Source organism: Betta splendens, chromosome 7 (genome assembly GCF_900634795.4).
Source record: "Betta splendens chromosome 7, fBetSpl5.4, whole genome shotgun sequence".
NCBI classification, from domain to species: domain Eukaryota; kingdom Metazoa; phylum Chordata; class Actinopteri; order Anabantiformes; family Osphronemidae; genus Betta; species Betta splendens.
In genome coordinates, this window is record NC_040887.2 from 7,683,811 (window position 1) to 7,704,069 (window position 20,259).

General features: G+C 42.6%; 2 protein-coding genes across 2 annotated transcripts in view; one reads left to right on the plus strand and one right to left on the minus strand.

Annotated features, from left to right (window-relative positions):
• The window catches only part of si:dkey-11f4.7 (piezo-type mechanosensitive ion channel component 2), a 21,229-nt gene extending 16,291 nt beyond the window's left edge, over positions 1 to 4,938 (minus strand). Inside the window, exons 1-2 of the mRNA XM_029156354.3 lie at positions 2,413 to 4,938; positions 1,197 to 1,292 (exon numbers count right to left, since the gene is read on the minus strand). Coding sequence (XP_029012187.1) covers positions 1,197 to 1,292; positions 2,413 to 2,476 — 160 coding nt within the window. The 5' untranslated portion in view covers positions 2,477 to 4,938. The remainder of the gene's footprint in view (positions 1 to 1,196; positions 1,293 to 2,412) is intronic.
• A 951-nt stretch (positions 4,939 to 5,889) lies between these two features.
• On the plus strand, positions 5,890 to 20,061 carry gnas (GNAS complex locus). The gene is made up of 12 exons (XM_029156671.3): positions 5,890 to 6,873; positions 9,911 to 9,983; positions 12,318 to 12,372; positions 12,503 to 12,622; positions 14,278 to 14,375; positions 16,128 to 16,182; positions 16,412 to 16,485; positions 16,631 to 16,689; positions 16,789 to 16,909; positions 17,159 to 17,289; positions 17,657 to 17,724; positions 18,034 to 20,061. The coding sequence occupies exons 1-12, from the start codon at positions 6,735 to 6,737 to the stop codon at positions 18,178 to 18,180; spliced, it is 1,140 nt and encodes a 379-aa protein (XP_029012504.1). The 5' UTR covers positions 5,890 to 6,734; the 3' UTR covers positions 18,181 to 20,061.
• The last annotated feature ends 198 nt before the right edge of the window (positions 20,062 to 20,259 follow it).

The following is a 20,259-nucleotide window of genomic DNA, read 5'->3' on the forward strand; positions in this document are numbered from 1 at the left end:
CCGGTCGTTCGTGTGATGCTCAGAAGCACTTTTAGGTTGGTGGTTGATTCCTTCAGCTGTTTGATTTTGTCAATAACTGGACTTCACCTACAAACAAGTGCTAGTTTTACAAATAACCTGTTAACATGACTGTCCGTCTCTTTTGGAAAGAACAAAGGCAAATATTCAGTAAAATAATTTTCATTTCATAGATTCATTAAAGTTTATTAATGATTACTTTAAAAACAAATGCAGGTCTTTTACTTTCAAAGAAAGTTTGAGAATCTCAGTCAGTGGACTCTGTTACAATCAAATTAATAGAGGCAGATTTTTTTTCGCTGATGTTGTGCAACATTAGCTGAACCAGCAAATTGTTGTTGATGCAGCTGATGATGAGGATTTTTACTAAAAGCCTTGTTTCACTTTAACCTCTCTGCTTCTTATGAGAGTAGGATAATAACACATGTACATGTACACAAAAATATGTGAGGCAAGCGCAAACACACACAGGATGTGCACACGTTTGGTCACTTAGGCCAAGGGGAGAGAAGATTACTGGGATTTATGAAGCTTTCATAGAGAGGCTGAAAGGCAGCCCCGCTTTAAATAGAGAGAACGAGAGACAAATGCTGTCAATACGCTGACATCACATCTTTTAATTCCTCACTGTAATTACCAGGCTATGCATAATTGATTTGATCATTCAAGCCACATCCCCTTTACAAAGTAGTCTGAGGGAGGGGTATGGAGACTTTAATTCATCACAATGCAGTAATCAATACAGAGATAGCAGGTACCAATACACACGTTTTGCCTTACTTCATGTACTTTTTTGTGCATTATCTCATCCTTTCTTTCATTACTGTTTTCCTTGCCTGCTTCCTGAGGTAATAAGTGTGTTGAAAGATAAAATACATGGAGAAAACTTTGTGTTCTCAGATTACTAGTAAATGTACAATTATTAATATTATTTATTATTTTATTCTAAAGATTCTAGTCTGTAATAGTTTAATTTTCTGTAGTAGCCAGGACAATTATCATTATTACTTTTTTAATGGGAGGCGTTACATTAGAATTTTCTAATCTTGACCTGCAAAGACAATATTGAGATTTAATGAAGAGCATGCATGAATTTAAAGCCCCCTCATACATTAGCGTGAGGATATTAGAAAGTATTAGAATCACAGGACGTCGTTAGTCAGTGGAGCCCCTCTCACCTTTCATTGTGACCAGGGTGGGGTTCGGAAGCAGCGGCAAAGTGAGCAGAAACAGGAAATACACCACTGACAGACCATTGTAGCGGAATGAAGAAGCTGAGATGCAGAGGAAAAACATACATGTGTAATATGATTGGCATATATTGTCTCAATTAATTCACCTCTCAATAGAGCACACTAACTGTACTGTAGGTTTTATGTTTGTCGTTTATTAGAAATACGTTTGAAGAAAAGCTTGTGTGCCTTAAGTTCATCTACACAATGTAAAAAATATAAATATTTTTATATTTTAAAATCAAATAGGAAATGTCATATAAGCAGCATAAAACAGACAAAGCTATGAGAGACCCAAGATTATTGGACATTATCCATTTCAAAGACGACAGTTAGACACCGCATGAGATCAGGGGATAGAAAAATTAAACTAAAATGGAAAGAAATTGAAAGTGAGAACATTTCTATTTAAACAATCACATTCACTCTCTCAGATGTCACAGTTTTTAAATTGATTAAAATATTCAAGATGTTTGTTGATGCCATCCTTACTCTGTACGTTACGTCCAGGATGCCTTATGCATCATTAATGATTTATCCTTAAGATTTTGCCAAAAACAAATGGCAGACTTCAGAACAAACTATTTTTTTACTGCGTCATAGGACCTGAACATATGGAGTTGGAAGTTGGAAGGCCAGAAATATCTTTATTCAACGCAACATCACTGCACCAAACTTTAACTTGTCTGACAGCTTAAATAGTAACTTAAATCAGAGTCCTTTGCGTTTTTTCTGAATTACAAAATACCGTCAAATAACAACAATTCATGCAAAATATCATCTCAATTGCAAAACTCAATGCAAATTCATGTATCATAGAATGTGTATGTCTCTAATCTCAACCTAATCTTAACCTTAACATATTAATATAAAATCAAGGCTTATCATATATATTGAAAAGCCAAGACAGAAAGCAACGTGTGCAGAGAAAAATGTCATGGCCAGTTCATTAGCGATAGGCCTGCAGTCAAATGTAGAAAAGCCTTTCAACGTGATCTTTAATATATTAAAAATTAAAACATTTCAGAAAATGGACTGCATCATAATCACAATGTAGTTATTTCATAAATGTGGGTCTTGCTCTGATCTAAACTCTGGCGTGAAGTGTGTGGATGCCGTAACGTCCCAGAAGTTCCAAAAGGGGCACTGGACACCGACTCACCGGCCAGGAGGATCAGTGGCAGCAATAAGTTGTAGAGCATCCCAACCATGAGGTCGCCGGCCATGTCCCCTCCTCCGCGTCCGAGACGCCCACGCTGCTCCTTCACACCCTCTCTGCACACAGAGGTAGACGTAGCGATGAGCGGCTGAAGGGTCGGCTCACACGGGTCTCAAAAAGAAACCTATACAACCTCAAAGCATCCTCCGTTAAAGAGTGAAGGCCGACTCAGACTGTTCCCAGACAGAACCAGTGTCCAGACACTGGCAGCACTGGTGGAGGATGCTGATTTAAAATTCTGTGAAGGCGGTGACTCCCCCTGCTCTCTGCTCGCGGCGTCTCTCTCACGCCCTCCTGTTCTCCACTCACCTCTTTCTCTCTCTCTCTCACAGACATAATGGGCTGCATCTCCGTACCACGCTCATATTGAGACTAATCTCACTCATGAGACTATCCGCTAACATGGCATGACTGGAAAACGGCCTTGGCTAATACAGAAAATGGGACAAACAAGCAGCACGGAGGAACCCTGACTGTTGGTGTCTGGACCGAGACCAAAGCAACTTTTACACAGACATGAAAAGCATGTAAGGGGACACGTATGTGTCAGCATGTCAACATCAACATATTGATTTAGGCTTTTTTTTTAAACCATACTTTGATTTCTCAATATCTAAAACCCAAATGGGCACTAACAGTGTTTTTCTCCTTAGAGCCGCGTCAGGCTGGCTCATCACATTTGTGCTGTGTGTGAAGGGAAGTGTATCTAATATTCATGGCTGAAAGGCCATTAAGAGCTGGTGTGACTACAGGAGGACTGAACAATGCAAGGGCCGCACTGGCAAAAGCATGAACTTAATTCCAAACTAAAACTAAAACAAATACATTTATCCACTGAAATGGTCTGCATTTGAATTTAGGAAAGTAGAAACTATAGACAGAAATTGTAAACAGTAACAAGTACTCGGTGTTTTACTTTATGGCCACTCTGCACTGCCCTAAAATCTATAAAGTCTTTATTGATAGAGCTGCGATATACTGAATAAAGTGGCAAATAAATTATCGTTCATCATAATTAAATTGATGAAACAGTTACCACATAAAACTACACTTTGATGCAGCTTTGCCGGATAGTTGCTTTACTAAGTTTCAGTTTGAATTACTTTAAACCTTTATCTTTGCAAAAATATCACATAGCATCTAAATGTCTCATTTAATAATATCCCCAATTATAAAATGTGCAAGTTCCCAACCTTCTTAACTGAGGCCGGACTACAATAATAAATTGTTTTGTCTGTAAGTCATTAGAGATAATGATCCTCTGAGGGCAAATGAAGCTCCTGAATCAAAGATGAAAAAAACGAGCTCATTGCTCCTCAGCAACAAATCTAAATTGATTATGAGGATGAGTGCTGAGTAGGCAGCTAACGTTTCATGACAGTGCAGTAAAGAGAGCTGTGAGCAGATGAGCTGTAAAAGGGTCTTAGGTCATGATGTATGGAGAGAAAGTATTTGTTTGTGTGTGGCTGTAATAATAGGACTGAATGTTCAGGTGTAAAGTTGTTTACGGCTGTTTTCCCATTTGTACGTTGCTCGTCCATATGTTTAGGAGGAAAAGCAGATGTATTTTTCCGGACTGTTATCACTTAGAGAGCTGGCTAACTGTCAGACCACAGCATCACTGGGGACTTCTTAGACGTTTTCACTGTGCTTGAACCAGTAAATTCTGGTTTAATTTGTAAATTTTTAAAGATTTGCATTTAAATTGAGCTAAAACGGTAAAAAGGATACGGACCTAAACAGCTACAGACTTATGAGACACATCATGTCATGTTTGTACTCATCAGAAATGCCAATAATGTACACTACTATTATAACAAAGTGAAAGAATGAAATTTGTTTTTGGGGACCAAAATTACTGTAATGAAAGAGTTAGTCAATTCATTATTAATTAATTGATTGATTTTATCATTCATAGATTTGTTTATACATTTTTGGCCTATTGTTTTTTTGGCAGTTGTCTCTTGACGTTACCTTAAAACACCTTTGATCAGGGTAAGAAGACTGCTGCCACCTAGTGTTCAACGTCTGTAACAACACCAACGATTATGGTTAATCGCCCGAATAAGAGATATTTAATTTGAAGAAATCAGTTGTAACCTGGTCACAAACTGTGCTAACCATGATCTAAATAGCAAAAATGAACACTCTCAAACATTAAAGGTACGATCTTTAAAGAGAAAATTGTTTCCGTAGATGGAAGTAGTACACAAATACTGCTTTACCTTAAATTTAAACTTTTTTCTGAGCTTCTAGATTTTTTTTAAATAAGAAAATATGATTTTAAATATAAACATATACGCTATGAATCATAAATACACATTTTCGATACAACAGAGAAATATCCCTGTGAATTCAAACATAACACTTTACTTATTTGCCATTTGAGTAGCACTAAAAGGCTCAACCTCGCCACCAAAGTGTCTCTAATGGGGCAAGTCGTATATTATAACGCAAACACCTCAGACTGTTCTAACATGTGTCCTCCCCGCAGCCTCCGGGGCCCGTGCAGCCCCCGGCCCCGCCGCGCTACGTGACTCCCCCTCCTCGGCGTTTTCTCCGCAGAGCCGCGCCGCCGACGCCGCTACGCGCGCGGGCCACGTGACGAGGCGAAGCGGCCTCTCCTCTCCTCCTCTCTCGCTCCTTCCTTCCCAGGGTTCAATGAGCGCCGTGTGGCCCCACCCCGTCTCTCTTCAGCGCCGCGTATCTCCTCGGCGCGAGCCACTATTCTCGGCAAAGGAAGAAAGAGAAAATAATAAGCTCAAAGAATCGCTTGTTCCTGACTTTTACCTTTTGCGAACAGCGGCCCGGCGGGAGCGGCCTGCGCGCGCGCGCGGCACGAGCGGCTACAACCGCGTCCTATTTTTCAGTGAACGTGAACGCTTGCAGCCTCTTTGCCCACCTCGGATTCCGGAGGAATATCTATAAATGCATATTTGTATGAAAGCATGTAAGCGTGTGCGAGTGTGTGTGGGCTGTGAAGGCTGAGCCTGACAGCGGGGATTGTTTTTTCACCTGCAAAAAACGTGGACACATTTCGAGCCATTTTCACATCTTGGTCACGTTTTCTGTTCCTTGTCGTTTTTTTTTGTTTTTTTTTTTTGATTTTTTGTACACAGTTTTTTCTTGAAGCCACTCGTCGAAACCGATCTGGGATTTTTTTTATTTAAAAAAAAAGTCCATCGGTGCGCAGTTCTGGGGGCTCGGTGGTGATGTGAGCGGCTGATAACACATTTCAGCAACAAAAGCAAGGGGCAGAGAGAGAGAGAGAGAGCGCGCGAGCGAGAGAGAGAGAGAGCGCGCGCGAGCGAGAGAGAGAGAGAGAAGGCCCGTTTGGAGGAGAAAGCAGCGAGGGACAGCCATCACAAATAAGGAGGACAAGTCGGGGGGTATCGGGTTGGTTCCGACTTGGGGGTGTTGGGGGGGACCAGCCGAGACAGTCGCGTTGAGTTTTCGAGCTGCTCCGACTTTTTGTTTCACGCGAAGAATGAGAAGGACTCGGTGCCGGATGACGACGGAAGCGGCGAGAATGTCACACATGCAGCTGGTTTGGGTGTAAATACGGGTTTCCTCCCTTCTGCCCCGCTGGGCCCCGACGAACGCACGACCGCTGGGGAGGCGAAGGACGCGAGGAGCGAGGAGCGAGGCACCTCTGGAAGTGTTCGTCATGACGGGAGTCGTGGACGCGAGCCGCGCCGCGGCACGGACTGGCTTCACGGACGCGCCGAGCTCGGCTCCTTGTCGCGGGCGGCAGTGAGACGCGAGACCCGGGCTCCGGGCGATGCAAATGCGGCTGAGCGCTCCGCCGCGGCTCGAGGAGAACCCCCGATCTTGGGCGCGCGGACGCACGTTGTGAGTCGGCCCCCCCTTCGCTAGCGCGCGCGCGCGCGCACGGCGACGGAGGTGGGAGCGGGGGGGGCGGGGGGTGCTCGTCGAGCTAAAGTGTGCCGCACGTGAAGCGGCGTTCGGCGAGCCGAGAAGGCGGCCTCGGCGTCAGCACCAGTATCCTGCCCGTTCTCCGACGCCGAAAGACGCGCTATGGACACTTAATCCGCACGGTGCTGCGCCGCGGACGGTTCTGGAGCAACCCGGCGACGGTGGGCGGCGTTACTGCCAAATCTGCGGCTCGAGCGAGGGACCTAGACCGGTTTAGTTGATTGAATCATTTCCCTCTTCCACCTCCAGTTTTTTCTCGTCCTTTTTTTTTCCACCTCCTCCTCCCTCGGACCCCCTTATTTCCTCTCCCTTTTTTTTCTTGCGAGAAGATGGGTTGTTTGGGCAACAGCAAGACTGAAGACCAGAGAAATGAGGAGAAGGCACAAAGAGAAGCAAACAAAAAGATAGAGAAGCAGCTCCAGAAGGACAAGCAAATATACCGAGCGACACACAGGCTACTGCTTTTAGGTGAGTTGGTTGAATCTTTTACTCCTTTCGTTGTCTCGCAGCGTCCAGGCCTCGGCCCGCTTCCTCACCGCACACCCTTGCGGGATGTTGCTTTGGGAGGCGTTCGCCGTTTTGCAGAAAGTCACTACAGGTGGAGCCCGACGCTTTCAGTTTCAGGCCAATGCAATCAGCTGCAAAATGGGCTGCAGCCGAGTCCATAGTTTGACGCTGAGCGCGTGGAGAGACGTAGAAGTAACTATACAAGGCAGTAAAGTGCACCAATGTGTGGTTTGTGTATAATGAAGTGCAGCTGAAGGAGTCGTGCACCAGCACAAGGTTTCAGCGCAAGTCGTGCCCGAAAAGTTGTCGGAACTCATTGTAGTTTGACGCCCAGTTCCACGTTTGTGGGCAAAAAAAAAAAACACAAATCTTACAATGGCGCGACTGTAAGCACGCGCAGTGATTTGCAGCCAACGAAGAAACAAACATGTGTCAGTCTCAACATGTGGTTGTGTGTCTCCGAGTGAACCGTAGGTGGGCTGGGTCTCGGTTACATAAGCGGCGACCGAGAGCGTCTGGCTCCCCCCGCCGCCCTCCTCCCTCCTCCCTGGGCCCGTTTGCGGGCTTATCGCCGCCAAGAAGTCACGGTGTTCTTTGTTTAAAAAAAGAAAAAAAAAGGGGGGGGGGGTCACAATATGCGATTGCCCAAAATGCCAGCGAAGTGATTGCACGACACGCCAGTAGTTGTGCTGGGGAGGAAGTTGTGACTTGAGCAAAGCAGAACGACGGGATCCACGTGAAGTTCAAAACAAAGATATGCGCAATAAGGTTTAGCTGCCTTTTTATCGCGCGTGTTGCTGCTAGTTCGACTTTACCGGACCGGGACACCGTCGTTTAGTGGTCGTAGTAGTTTGGAGGGGCGCCCTGGCGTCGCCGCTGCAACAGTGGAACCGGGTCGAGCTGCACAATCCCCATTCTCGCCGTGAAGGATGTTCGGTGGAACGCGGCAGCACGCACGCGAGCGAACGCGCCGAGCTGCTGTGTCACGCGTTATATTTGGAGGCCGCATGCAAGCGTTGCCTCGTGTTTTTTGCAGAACTAACATGTCAGCGTTTCACCCGAGCAGGCCGAGGTTATGTGGCCTCGGTTGTCACCTGTGAGCGCAGCAGCACTTTGCTGTGTTGGAGCTGCTAAAGTCGTTTGTGGACCACGTTAGCTTCGTAAAAGTACGTGAGAGCGTCGCTGTTGAACATGAACTGAACCCATGCACTACATGGACGTGCACCGTTTATTCCTAATGATATTGTTTCTTATTATAGACTATTTTAGGTACACATCAGAAAATAAACACCACCAACGTCCTGAAAGACCTTTTTAAATCATTATATTGGTTGTGATATTTTTACATTTAAGTGTTGGTCCGCAACAAAATAATATTTTAGGTTTCTGAAATCATATTGTAAATGCATTTTCTTTCCTACCGTCTTTTATTGAAGTGCAGTAACTGTTACATTGACGTTCACATTTTAATTAGCTGATCAGAGTTGGTGACTTCTCTGTCATGGGCTCAGAGCAGATGAATTTACCAATGTACCACTTCACTGATGTTTGTTCTGTTTTCATTAATTCTCCAGGGAAGGAAACAACAATGTTCCCAAGTAAACACAGGCTTCCCTCGAGGATGCTGCTGGATTATAATACCATCTTTAACTTAAATTACCACTGTGCCGAAATTTATTTTTGTATCTCATCCAGTAGCAGTTTGCAGTTTTCACGTTTATTTTTATGCAGTAACGTAATGTTGAAATAAAAACACATTCTTAGATGATGCAGGCTTTTCATTTAGTTTTAAAATTTTAATACTTGGCCAAAAGCTGCATAGACACTTACCCACTGGACGTGTCCTTTTTAATATCCAGGGGGCCCTTGAAGAATCTTGGGTTCTCCAGAGTGGCATTGCTTCTGTTCCATCAGACAGTATAGTGCGAGAGTGGAGGGGAGATAGAAGAGAAATAGGAGAGTTGAGAATGCGACATGAGGTCATCAGCCAGATTTGACAGTATGATGTTTTGAGTTCATCCTATGAAGTTCCCCAAGCGACCAAAGTGGCCCAGACTCATGTGGGTTCTTTCACAGTACAGTATGTGTCATGATTGAGAGAGTCTGAAGCATCTCTATATAAAACCACTGTAGACCGTCAGCCTTCTCACTTAATGCTTGGATTATCAATAGTTGTGTGTGTTTCCGATCGAATTGAAATGTTCTATGTGAAACAACAGCCCTTTTGAGGGGAGTTAAAGCGCCGCCTTTCCATCCTCATCCAACTGCCCTATATTGGATTTAGCAGGAAACAAGCACTGATTTCTTGAAATGAGACACATTGCTGTTCAAGGATTATGTATAATAATTCAGACATGATGTTTTCTTTCTCATCTCAAGTCCCCGGACAGATCAGACCTTATTGCATACACACATAGAATAGGAGATAATATTTAAAGAAATGATTTAATAATATAAAGAGTTAATTATCTAGACTAGTCTGTCGTCTTTAGTGTCTAATTTGGTTTGTTTGCTAATTTTAGGTATCACATTTTTGTGCTCTTACTAATTTATCCATCGTCTCTTGTAAAGATCAAATTATCATCAAGAACAGGAAACTGCCGAACACGAAGACGTGTGAGGCCTGAGACAGGAAAGACATGTGGACAGTGTGAAAGAGCTGCGTCTTGTGCACGTTGAGCTTGTTGTGCTCGCAGTTGTGCGTCTGCAGGGTTGACATAAGGCAAAGCGAACCGGTTTCACTTGCAGAGCAAACGTGAGCCACACGGCCCCTCAGCATAGAGCTAAGGGGCTAGTAATGCTACATGGCACCAGGTTCTCTCATCGCCCTCTGGTGTCTGTTGTCCATGCACTAGTGGATTAATACATTGGAAGGTTTATGTCTTTTTAAATAGCATTTTCTAATAAAACCAAGAGATCATCTATATAAAAATGTCTTATGATTCTAATTATAATATTCACAACAGCTATACTTCTTTTGTCTCTCTCACTCTTGCAGGAGCTGGAGAGTCAGGAAAGAGCACCATTGTAAAACAGATGCGGATCCTCCATGTTAATGGCTTCAATGCAGAGTAAGTATACCAGTGAAGGATGAATGTTTCTGCTAAATCCACAATGTGATGTCTGGGTTCCTTTCTTGCTGTGCAACCTAAAGCCCGGCTGAAACCGATCATCTGGTCAGCTTCACCGGTTCATTGGCAAGCGTCTCTGTACCAGTGATGCTCTCCAAAGTGGTTCAACATTTAGTCTGGAGCTTCATTCGATCGACTATTTTTTTTGGAAAGTTCCCATGCATCAAACCTTCTGTCTGAAGCTACATTGTGTCACAGAGATCAGATGTACTAGAGTTGAGCTGTCTATAATACTTCCATGTTTGACTAAATGTTTTTAGCCATATTGAGTCAACATGACCTAAATACTGTTAAGTTAATAGCTTCAGTTATTTTTCCCACATACTATATAGAGTTTGTGACGTTGCTTAGCTTATCTAGTTGATTCGTTTGTATTGATGGATGTTTTCGTTTGCTGAGCTGCTGGTCGTCTCTTGGCTTTTGAGGATCTGTTCAAATCAGTCAGTGACAGACGGAGACTTGTCACTTGTTTGTGAATTTGCATATGACAAGCATGGTAATATGTTCTAATGAGCTTGGATCAGGAGAGTGAACGTGTACCTGTTGATGACGTAAACCCATGATAACAGGTTCTCGTGAGGAGATGGAGTGTTGTGGTTGCCCAAAGGTCAGAGGAATTGACTTGAAAACAGTTGCTGGCCTAGTTTGGGACTTGATTGTGTGATGACCTCAGTTCTCTGTGTTCTTATAGCAACTATGAAGTAGCAACCCTTTGGCAAGGCATTAAACTACCAGCTTTGTCACCATAGTTGGTTAGCGGTTAAGGTCTGAGGACTGGGTCATTTTGTGACTCTGGTGTAAGAGGAGAGATAATAAAGTAGCACTGACTGTGAAACTGAATTGATCAACTGATAGATGAGCCACAGCTTGAGCAGGTCAGTGTATGTTTCTGGGCAGCCTGTTGGTTGTATTGTCTGTTTTTCTCTCTCGCTCTCTCTCAAATACAACAGGCCTATTTATGATTTAGCTTACACTGAATTCTAAGAATGTCAAGAACACTGATTTCAGTTGCAGGTTATTCAGTGCACCCGTAGACGTCATCACTGTTACAAGTTGTGTCATGCCGGCTTATGTTCCTTTCCCCTCTCTAACCACACATCCAGTCGGAGCACACACACAACCATGTGATTTTTAATGACTATCAGGTTGGAAATGTAAACAAGGCCTCTTCAGTCTCCTTGCTAACCCAATAAACTCTATCTTACCTCCTCTTTTCTCTTGTCTTCTCACCCTGGCTTCTATTTCTTGGTGCACAGTGACCTCACAGGCTTCTCAGGCTCTGATACCATTTGTCAATGGGCATTACACAAATTATATTCAACTCTACAGACATGTTTTTTCCCCCCAGTCTAATACATAAAATCCTTGTAGTGAGAATGTAACTCTCTCGCTCTAGTTTTAATTCTACTCTTTCAATCAACTTCCTCCTAACTTCCTCCTAACTTTAAACTTCCTCTTCTTCACCTCTCGCCTTTAAGCCCATCAGGTTTTGAGGAGATGATGTCATGTTACAGACACCCAAGTCAACCTGACCTGAGCTCTTCAGCATATATGCAAGTTTAAAGTCTATCCAATGTAGTTATTACTTTGTTTGCCTGTAGGTGGTGACATCAACATCTGCTGAATTACCAGCTGTAGAAGTAATCTGACATTAATATAAGAAGTCGGTTAGAAGAAGAAGGTGAAAGTATTACAGCCTTTAATTTTAATATGAAGAAGCAAAAGTCCACCCCAGCTGAGACTCACTGTGGCCTCTTGGTTATCTGCTGACTGTTTACATTTTTATATAGATTTACACCTCAGCGCTGCAGTGTGTCCTGTAGAAAACTGTAAACTGGCACAGAATAGGGCTCGTCTCGCCCCTCTTCACTGACATAGAACTATTGTAAACACAATGCACTGTTATCCTGGCAGGCTCAAGGTAAAAGATAGACCGACTGGCCCTCTGGTTGCCTTTAGTAGAAACATCTCTGTCGCAGAGAGTCCAAATATCTTGTACAAACAACTGTCCTTTCCAGCAGACAGACATAATTTCTCCACCACTCGTGCCAATGAAGGTCTGTTTAGCCCTCGTGGACGTAAAACAAACCTAATTCTGTGCCCTGTCGTATGCCAGACAGTGGTAACATGAAAACATAATACATATTTGACTTCATTTATACATGACGTTCTGACTAATTCTAACCTCTTACAACAGTTGTCCTTTTGTGTCTTACTTTAACCTAAAGATACTTGATGTTGAAGATGTCATAGCTGTGCTCTTGTGTGTTTCAGGGAGAAGAAGCAAAAAATTCAGGACATCAAAAATAATATTAAAGAGGCTATTGAGGTAGGTGTTTTTGCAATGTATCAAGTGCGGAAAATCTGACCACTAATTGACTTAATGCACTTTTCTCATTTAAACGTGCAAATAATTTGTCAAGTAATTTACTGTATTTGTGTTTGTGGCTTTGCAACAGACTATAGTCACAGCTATGAGCAACCTGACACCGCCAGTGCAGTTGGCAAGCCCAGAGAACCAGTGCCGGATCGAATACATCCTCAACCTGGTCAGCCAGAAGGACTTTGAGTTTCCATCTGTAAGTACATGCTAGGACCACGGAGATCGCTCCTCGCATCAGGTTTACTCACTCACTCCCTCATTGTGGCTGCTCATTCCTCGTAGCCATGCAGGAGCCTTTCCTATCTTATAATTGGGCGGGAGGTGGGCTTCGCCCTGGACAGGTCACCAGTCCGTCACAGGGCCATGCATATACACTACTTCCTCTCTCCTTCACACCTACGGTTGATCTAGACTCTCCAATCAATCTAATTAAGAAAGCCCAAAGTGTGGGATCGATGATTAAAGGGGTCTAAGGTGGGCTTCCCTGTATGCACCCCACACACGACCCGTACTATCTATTTACAATAGGTGCAGGTATCTGCTGTATGTATGTGTGTGCTGGTGGATAATTGTGTCTCAGCATCCCAGGTGTTAATCCCTGGACATGGGAGGCAATAATTAAGGTTTACTAATAACCTCCTAGGAAGTGCTGCTGTTGGTTTAGTATTCTCAGTAGGACATTCTCATTAACTAATTGCCCAGGCCCAGACACTAATGCTCAAAGCATCACTGTGTGGTAAAATGTATCAGCCATGTTGTTCAACAGTAGGGATTATGTACATTATGTATTTTTGGTGCTGTCTAATAAATATGTAATGTGTATGACAAATTGAATATGGGCATATGAGAAAAATCTCACACTATGGTATGTGCTTTGGATGTAGCATGGTGCTCATACAGTAACTTGTACAGTTACACCCACAGTTTGTGGTCAGTATCTGATCATTTTTAGTTCCTGTTTTTAAAATTTGAATGTGTAATTAATATTTAATCTTTTGATTAATAGTTAATAAGCAAACAACAAGAACTGTCTTGCTCAAAGGAATTTCATTAAGACACCATTTGTTGCAGAGTCAAGTCTACGTGTTGCTCTTGAACCACTAAATCACACTGCTGGCTTAGGAATTCCACTCACGCTGAGCTATTGGGAAGCAATTATTTGTTTATGGTTGCTATTTGACTTTACTTGTTTGGTTAGTTGACTTGTTTATGACTCGCACCGCATAGTTTCCAAGTTATAAAAATGTGATGGCCAAAGTGTCTCCTGCTTTTCATCAAGGCTTCGCCTAAGAGATGGAGGGGGTCCATTTAAAACTATAGCTACAACTAACTCCCCCCCCCTCAAAAAAAATTATATCATATGTCACATTTCAATTTTATGGAAATGTTCCTTTTCAAATATTTCTCTTAATGCGTTTCTGTAAATGATTGGACCATGTGCCCTGCTCGGTCACTGCTTTGTTCTTTTAGCAACTTCCTAGAATTCATGAAAACTACAAATACAGTGTAACAAAGTGAAGTTGTCAATCTCAGCTGTGTGGCAGTATGTCAATGAGTCTGGCTATAGTCACTGTGTGTAATGAGTCCCTCACCATTATTTATATGTAGAGACATGCACCGAGGCACAACGTAAGCTGCATATGGTGTAAACAAGACCTGGTGCATGTCTGCATAGCGTCCTGAAGTGAAGCACGCATGTCAGAAATGTTAGTTATGAACCAAACACTGACCTGCAAATATTCAGACAGCATCTTCTGAACAGCACCTTATTCAGCTGCTTCCACATTGGAGCATTTCCTATAAGAATCACAACACGATGCCCCCTTCACCCCCGCTTCCCTGTCTCCGCAGGAGTTTTATGACCATGCCAAGACGCTGTGGCAGGATGAGGGGGTCCGGGCATGCTACGAGAGGTCCAACGAGTACCAGCTAATTGACTGTGCACAATAGTAAGTGACTATCTGCTGGTTAAGATACACCTGGTTTCTTAGATCTCCTGATCCTGTCATTAACGGTTTATTTTGGACCTTGTTTCACGTAGTGCAAAAAAGAGGGCAGAACATCTTGGGCACCTTCTTATTCTAATAGTCTGCAGTATCATTCCTCACAAGCACTTTTGTTGCATGTAACACCAATGTCTCTCTCTCCCACACATTTCCTGTCTGCATCTTCACTGTCAACTGTCAAAACAAAAAAGTAAAGTAACAGCAAGTCCTGACAGTTGAGATGCTTGAGCAAAGGATTTCTGCATCGTTTCAATATTAATACCCAAATTATTAATAAATTATCTTTATTTTTATACTAGACCCCTTTGTGTATTGACTTCAGAGTTGCTAATCAGCTCTAAGACCAGATGAAGCTCTGACCGGAGCCCCCTGATCAGTGCGGAGAAAAGAACTTTTAGGATTTATGTTTGAGTAACATATATCTGTATCTGATTCATTGAGGTGATTGCAACCTAACACACTGATCGAATAGTTTTCATATAACAGCAGCAGTTTTTAGTTTTTAGTGCAAACATGGCCAGGGCTGAGTCATCTCCAAATGATGAGGCAGTTTAAAGGAGAAGGAAGGGGAACGCACTTCTTTTTTTTTCTTTCTTTTTTTTGCTCAGCTGTGGGTGACAGCTAGCCTGTAGCCTGAAATGCACTTCACTAATTAATCACTCTGGATGGAATTAAATCTTGGTGTGCCGGTCTAGTGTGGTCTTCTAACAGTCTTCTTACATGAGTGTAAACCCCTCCCTCAGGTGATTGACATGGTACAGTCTGCTCCTTTGGGCCCTCCCTCTTGTTGCTCACAACATGATAACGCAAACTCCTCCTGCTTTTTTTTTCATCCTCTGTTTCCTTTTTTTCCATCTGCATCTGTCTGCCTTTTGTCTTAATGGAGCTCCTCCATCCGCACACGATTGGGAGCTGATGGACTATTAATAGTGCCTGTAGTTGGGTCTCCATGGTAACCGTGCTGGAGGCCAGGGCGCTGGGGAGCTATTTTTGAAATCTGCTCTGTAATGTCAGACAGACGCCGCTACGCTTTCATTCTTTGCGCCGGTCTCCCCCTCCCTCCTTCACGTTCTCTCCCACATTTCTCATCTCTCCCTTTCTGTCTTTACACATGCACTTGCTCTTTGCATCATGTTTAATCCCTCTGTCTGTCCATCTGTTAAAGTATTTGCTTAGTGTTGTATGAGGCGACATTTGTAGTTCAGATGATGCTCAACTTATTCAGTCTTGCTTCTTTTCATAAATATGTCTAGTCTGCATATACTAACCTTGAAACATTGATTATCGTGAGACATTAATTAAACCTTTGGCACGTAATTGTGATAACCACTCTACAAAATTGTTTTGACAAGCCTGTGCTTTTCATTAATCATGTGATGCCTAGAAAGAAAGTTTGAATGGAAAGGTTTCCCTGCACATGTTCAGCCACACGATAATCAGCTCAAATCATGGCACATGCAACAGGTGGCCTCCCTCCTGTGTCAGCGATCTGCTTTAGGGGAAGAAAAAAGAACTTTAAATATTGATAATGACATGATGTTTGTTGCAGAACAAGCTGCTATTTTTAGACTTCATACTGTTAGTTTGTGTTGTTTTTTTTTACAGATTTTATTAACTGTCAGCACTTACATAGCAAAAAGCAACTGTCTAATGAGTGGCAGTAATGGCTTATTTTTAATTCTTCCGTTTCTGCAGCTTTCTAGACAAGATTGACATTGTGAAACAGAATGACTACACTCCGACTGATCAGGTGGGTGAACCTAATAGAATAGAAAACCTTTTATTGTATAAATTACCATTGCTGTCACCACATGCGTTAACTAATGATGGCTTTCTACAAATGTTAAGACCACATGGAGTCTATGTCTGAGAGTAAAAGAAGCCAATGTGTTGCACCAAACAGAAACGTGTAACTTGCCCCACCTATATTTGAACCTCCTGGTGTGTTTATGTTACCATTTTTGTCTTTTGATCACCAGGACTTGCTGCGGTGCAGAGTACTAACTTCTGGGATCTTTGAGACAAGATTCCAAGTTGATAAAGTTAACTTCCAGTAAGTTTGAGCATAGAAAATTGCAGAGAAATACCAGGTTCTATGATTTCCTAAGAAACATGCAGAAATGAATCAGTTGTACAGTTTGTCCACATGATGGCAGCATTTGACTCACCAATGCTAACATCCTATGTCCTCTCCTCAGTATGTTTGATGTTGGTGGTCAACGGGACGAACGCCGGAAATGGATTCAGTGCTTTAACGGTAAGTTTCATTAACATTTAATTCTGCTCCCTCTCGCTCATTCTTTTTTTTTTCCCCCCTCTCTCTCTGACTGATCTGTCTTTGTCCCCCTCTCATCAGATGTGACAGCTATCATTTTCGTTGTGGCCAGTAGCAGTTACAACATGGTGATCCGAGAGGACAATCAGACCAACCGTTTACAGGAGGCCCTTAACCTCTTTAAGAACATCTGGAACAACAGGTGAGGGGAGACCCAGACATTCTACCTCTTGTTTAGTGTCACTGCGTGGAAGTAATGATGGTGGTAGGTTTATTTTTAATAGTTTGCCTGGATTCAGATTCAAATTGATAGTTCATCAGCTTTCCTGGGCAATGAACTATTTTCTACAACCTGCAGGGATTCTCTAGCAACATAGACAAATCATATCCGAGATAAGTTATGCCTGCTCAGTTTGTTTTTTTTTCATAGTTTACTGTCTGCTTCCTTCAGGTGGCTGCGGACCATTTCTGTCATCTTGTTCCTAAATAAACAGGACCTGCTTGCAGAGAAGGTGCTGGCAGGCAAATCCAAAATTGAGGAATATTTCCCAGAGTTTGCTCGCTACACTACCCCAGATGATGGTGAGCAGTCATAGTATTTATTTCCTCTTATCTACAGACACTGTTGAACATTTCATGTAAAAGTCCCAGGTTTTTTTTAGACTGTTGCTTCTTGTTATCGGCAGATTTGTGGCTATTTGTTGTGTTTTGGTTCTTTTTAAGTACATATTTAGTTGAGCAGCCATATTAGATAAACACTTGCTGTTTGTAAAGTAGGGTGGCAGGCTAAAAAAAATTCCTCAGGCGCTCTCAACTAAGATCTAGTTTATGAAAACTGCCAAGATGTCCCAGTTTCCATCTGCTTAGCTAAATATGTTCTTGTAAAAGATAAATTCCAGTGTCCATCGTTTACATTTCATGATCTCTTTTGATGCCTCTGCACTCTCAGCGACACCAGAGCCTGGAGAGGATCCACGTGTTACAAGGGCAAAGTACTTCATAAGAGACGAGTTCCTGGTGAGTGACATCTCTGTATGAATCTCCAGCATTGTACTAAAATAGATCATTGAACCGTACTCCTACACTGCACATTGGTACTGTAGTCTATTTTGAGTCAGTTGCACATGCTTGTCCAATATTCCCCAGAAATGTCTCTGTTTAGTTTAAATCAATGATGTTCGACTGTTTTTGAGCTTTTTAATAATAAATGTTTGGGATTTATTTTTAGAAAGGTATAAATGTGTTTCTTCGGCAGTCAGTGTTGGGTTGTAATATATGTAAATATAATGATATGGTTATTTTACCATTTCCTTCCTTCTCCTACAGAGGATCAGCACAGCAAGCGGGGATGGGAGGCACTACTGTTATCCCCACTTCACCTGCGCCGTAGACACAGAGAACATTCGCCGCGTCTTCAACGACTGTCGAGACATCATCCAGCGGATGCACCTGCGGCAATATGAGCTGTTGTGATTGGAGAGAAATCATGTTCATCCAGAATCACAAAATCAGACTAGACTGTGATAAACTCTGACCCGAGTCTCTGAACTCCCCTCTTCCATAGAAGTGAGCTCTTGTGAAGGAGTGGAGGCCAAAATGAGTGCGCGCACACACACACAGTTTACACTGAACCCTGACCTTTCTCTGATACTACTATCTGCAGTATATAAAGCCGCTTCAGTGGAGGGGGTTTAGAGGCGAACACATAAACAGACTCTGATCTCTTCGTTCAGCCGTTCTCTGTTAACTTCTTAACGTCATGTATCATCCCTGTCACCTTCACATGTGGCCCAGCGTGGACTATAATTGCTGCAGTGTGGAGAGGTTTTTGCGAATTGGAAGATTTCTTTTTGTTGAGACTCAGAAAGCAACTATTTAATTGTTAAACTGAGAACCTTTGATTAAAGAATAAAGATGTTACAACAGATCATTTTAACACTGTATCTAAAACACAAGCACTGGGCTCAGGACTGGACCCAAACTGAGTACAACAGTCCTTCATATCACTTAGTCGAATCCATAAATCCAACCACAGGATTTGCTCGCACATAGAAACGGGGGCGGGCGCAGCGAGCTGTCGTCGAATTTTCCTGGCACAGTGAACTTAAACGGACCGAGCGACCGACCGACTGCACAGCTGAGCCCCAAGGAGCAGCGTTACAGCAGACTAACCGGACGAGGGCTGTTGTGATCGGTCAGGTTGCAGGCGGCGACTTTCTGTTGGACACCATCGCTTGGGATCGTGAAGACAGTCCCTCGGCCTCGCTGCAGACTGGTTTTTGCCACAGGACTTTGCATTGGTGGCAGTGGAATAAAATGTGAGGAGGATGTTACAGCGTTTCAAACAAAATAAAGAAAAAAAAAACTTTTATGGAACTTGAACAGCGGACAAACGCATCCTTCAGTACAGTATCATATAAGTTAAAGAGAACTCTCATGTTGTCACGGCAGACCCTGTTTTACTGTCTCCACAGCTGTTTTTGTCTGTGTAGACCATTGTGCCCTGTGCGTGCTCTTCCTTTTATCGTTTTTCCTTCCGTCTCGCTCTCTGCCCTTCATCCTTTTGGGGACTAACGATGTTCATCTTCATATTGTCCCATTTCCTCTATCTCTTATTTTCTCTCCTCCTCTTTCTCATCTCTGTCACTTTCCCATTTGTATCTTGCCCTCTGAGCAGTGCTCTTTTATTTTGAGAAAATAAAATATAATAAACTTGGTATATAAAATACAAGATGATGACAATAAACAAGACACTAATGTTTTTTTTTTTTTACTTGTGTGGTCAAACAATCTGCTCACATCTTGTCATTGCTCTTTCTTCCCATTCCTCTGCTCTGCTTCTTTGTATGTTTGTCTTTACTTTACTGCTGAACTATTATTCTTGTACAGATTGTAAAATGTATTATTTTGTACAACTTTATTGAAAAAAAGACTTTTAGAAGATCCCTGTGCCTTGATCACGACTGTACGTGTAATGAGCTAAAGTGGGTGTCATACTGCGCTGTATAGCTTGGCCAATCCCCCCTGACTCCCTGCCTCCCTCACCATTTTCCTCTATTTCTTTCTTCCTCTTTATTTTTTTACGTTTCATTCACTTCTGCCTTCTTTTTTTTTATTTCCTTTGGGATTGACGACAACCAACCATGGCTTTTGCAGTTCTATTTCTGTTCCCCTGTCCCCCCATTCTCCTTATGATTTAAATGTCTATTTTTGGATCCATATACCCCAAAAAGATAAATATATGAAATGTATATGGGTTTTAAAAAAAAGTATTTTATTAGAATCAAATGAACCTTGACAAATTGTACACTTGATAGTGTGCTTATTGCTATAACTTAAATCCTTTCAAATGAAGTTGTGTTCAGGTTTCTTTTGTTTTCTTCTGTTGACTTCAGCAGAGATCGTTCTTAAAGAGCTAAAGGGAGATGGCTGACGCAAAACATCACTTAATTCCACACAAATCTTACTCTCTTGCTTACAAAATGACAACAAAAAGCATTGTCTCACAGGGAAGGTCCTCCTGAGGAGCCTGGTACACAGCCGAGGCAGCCT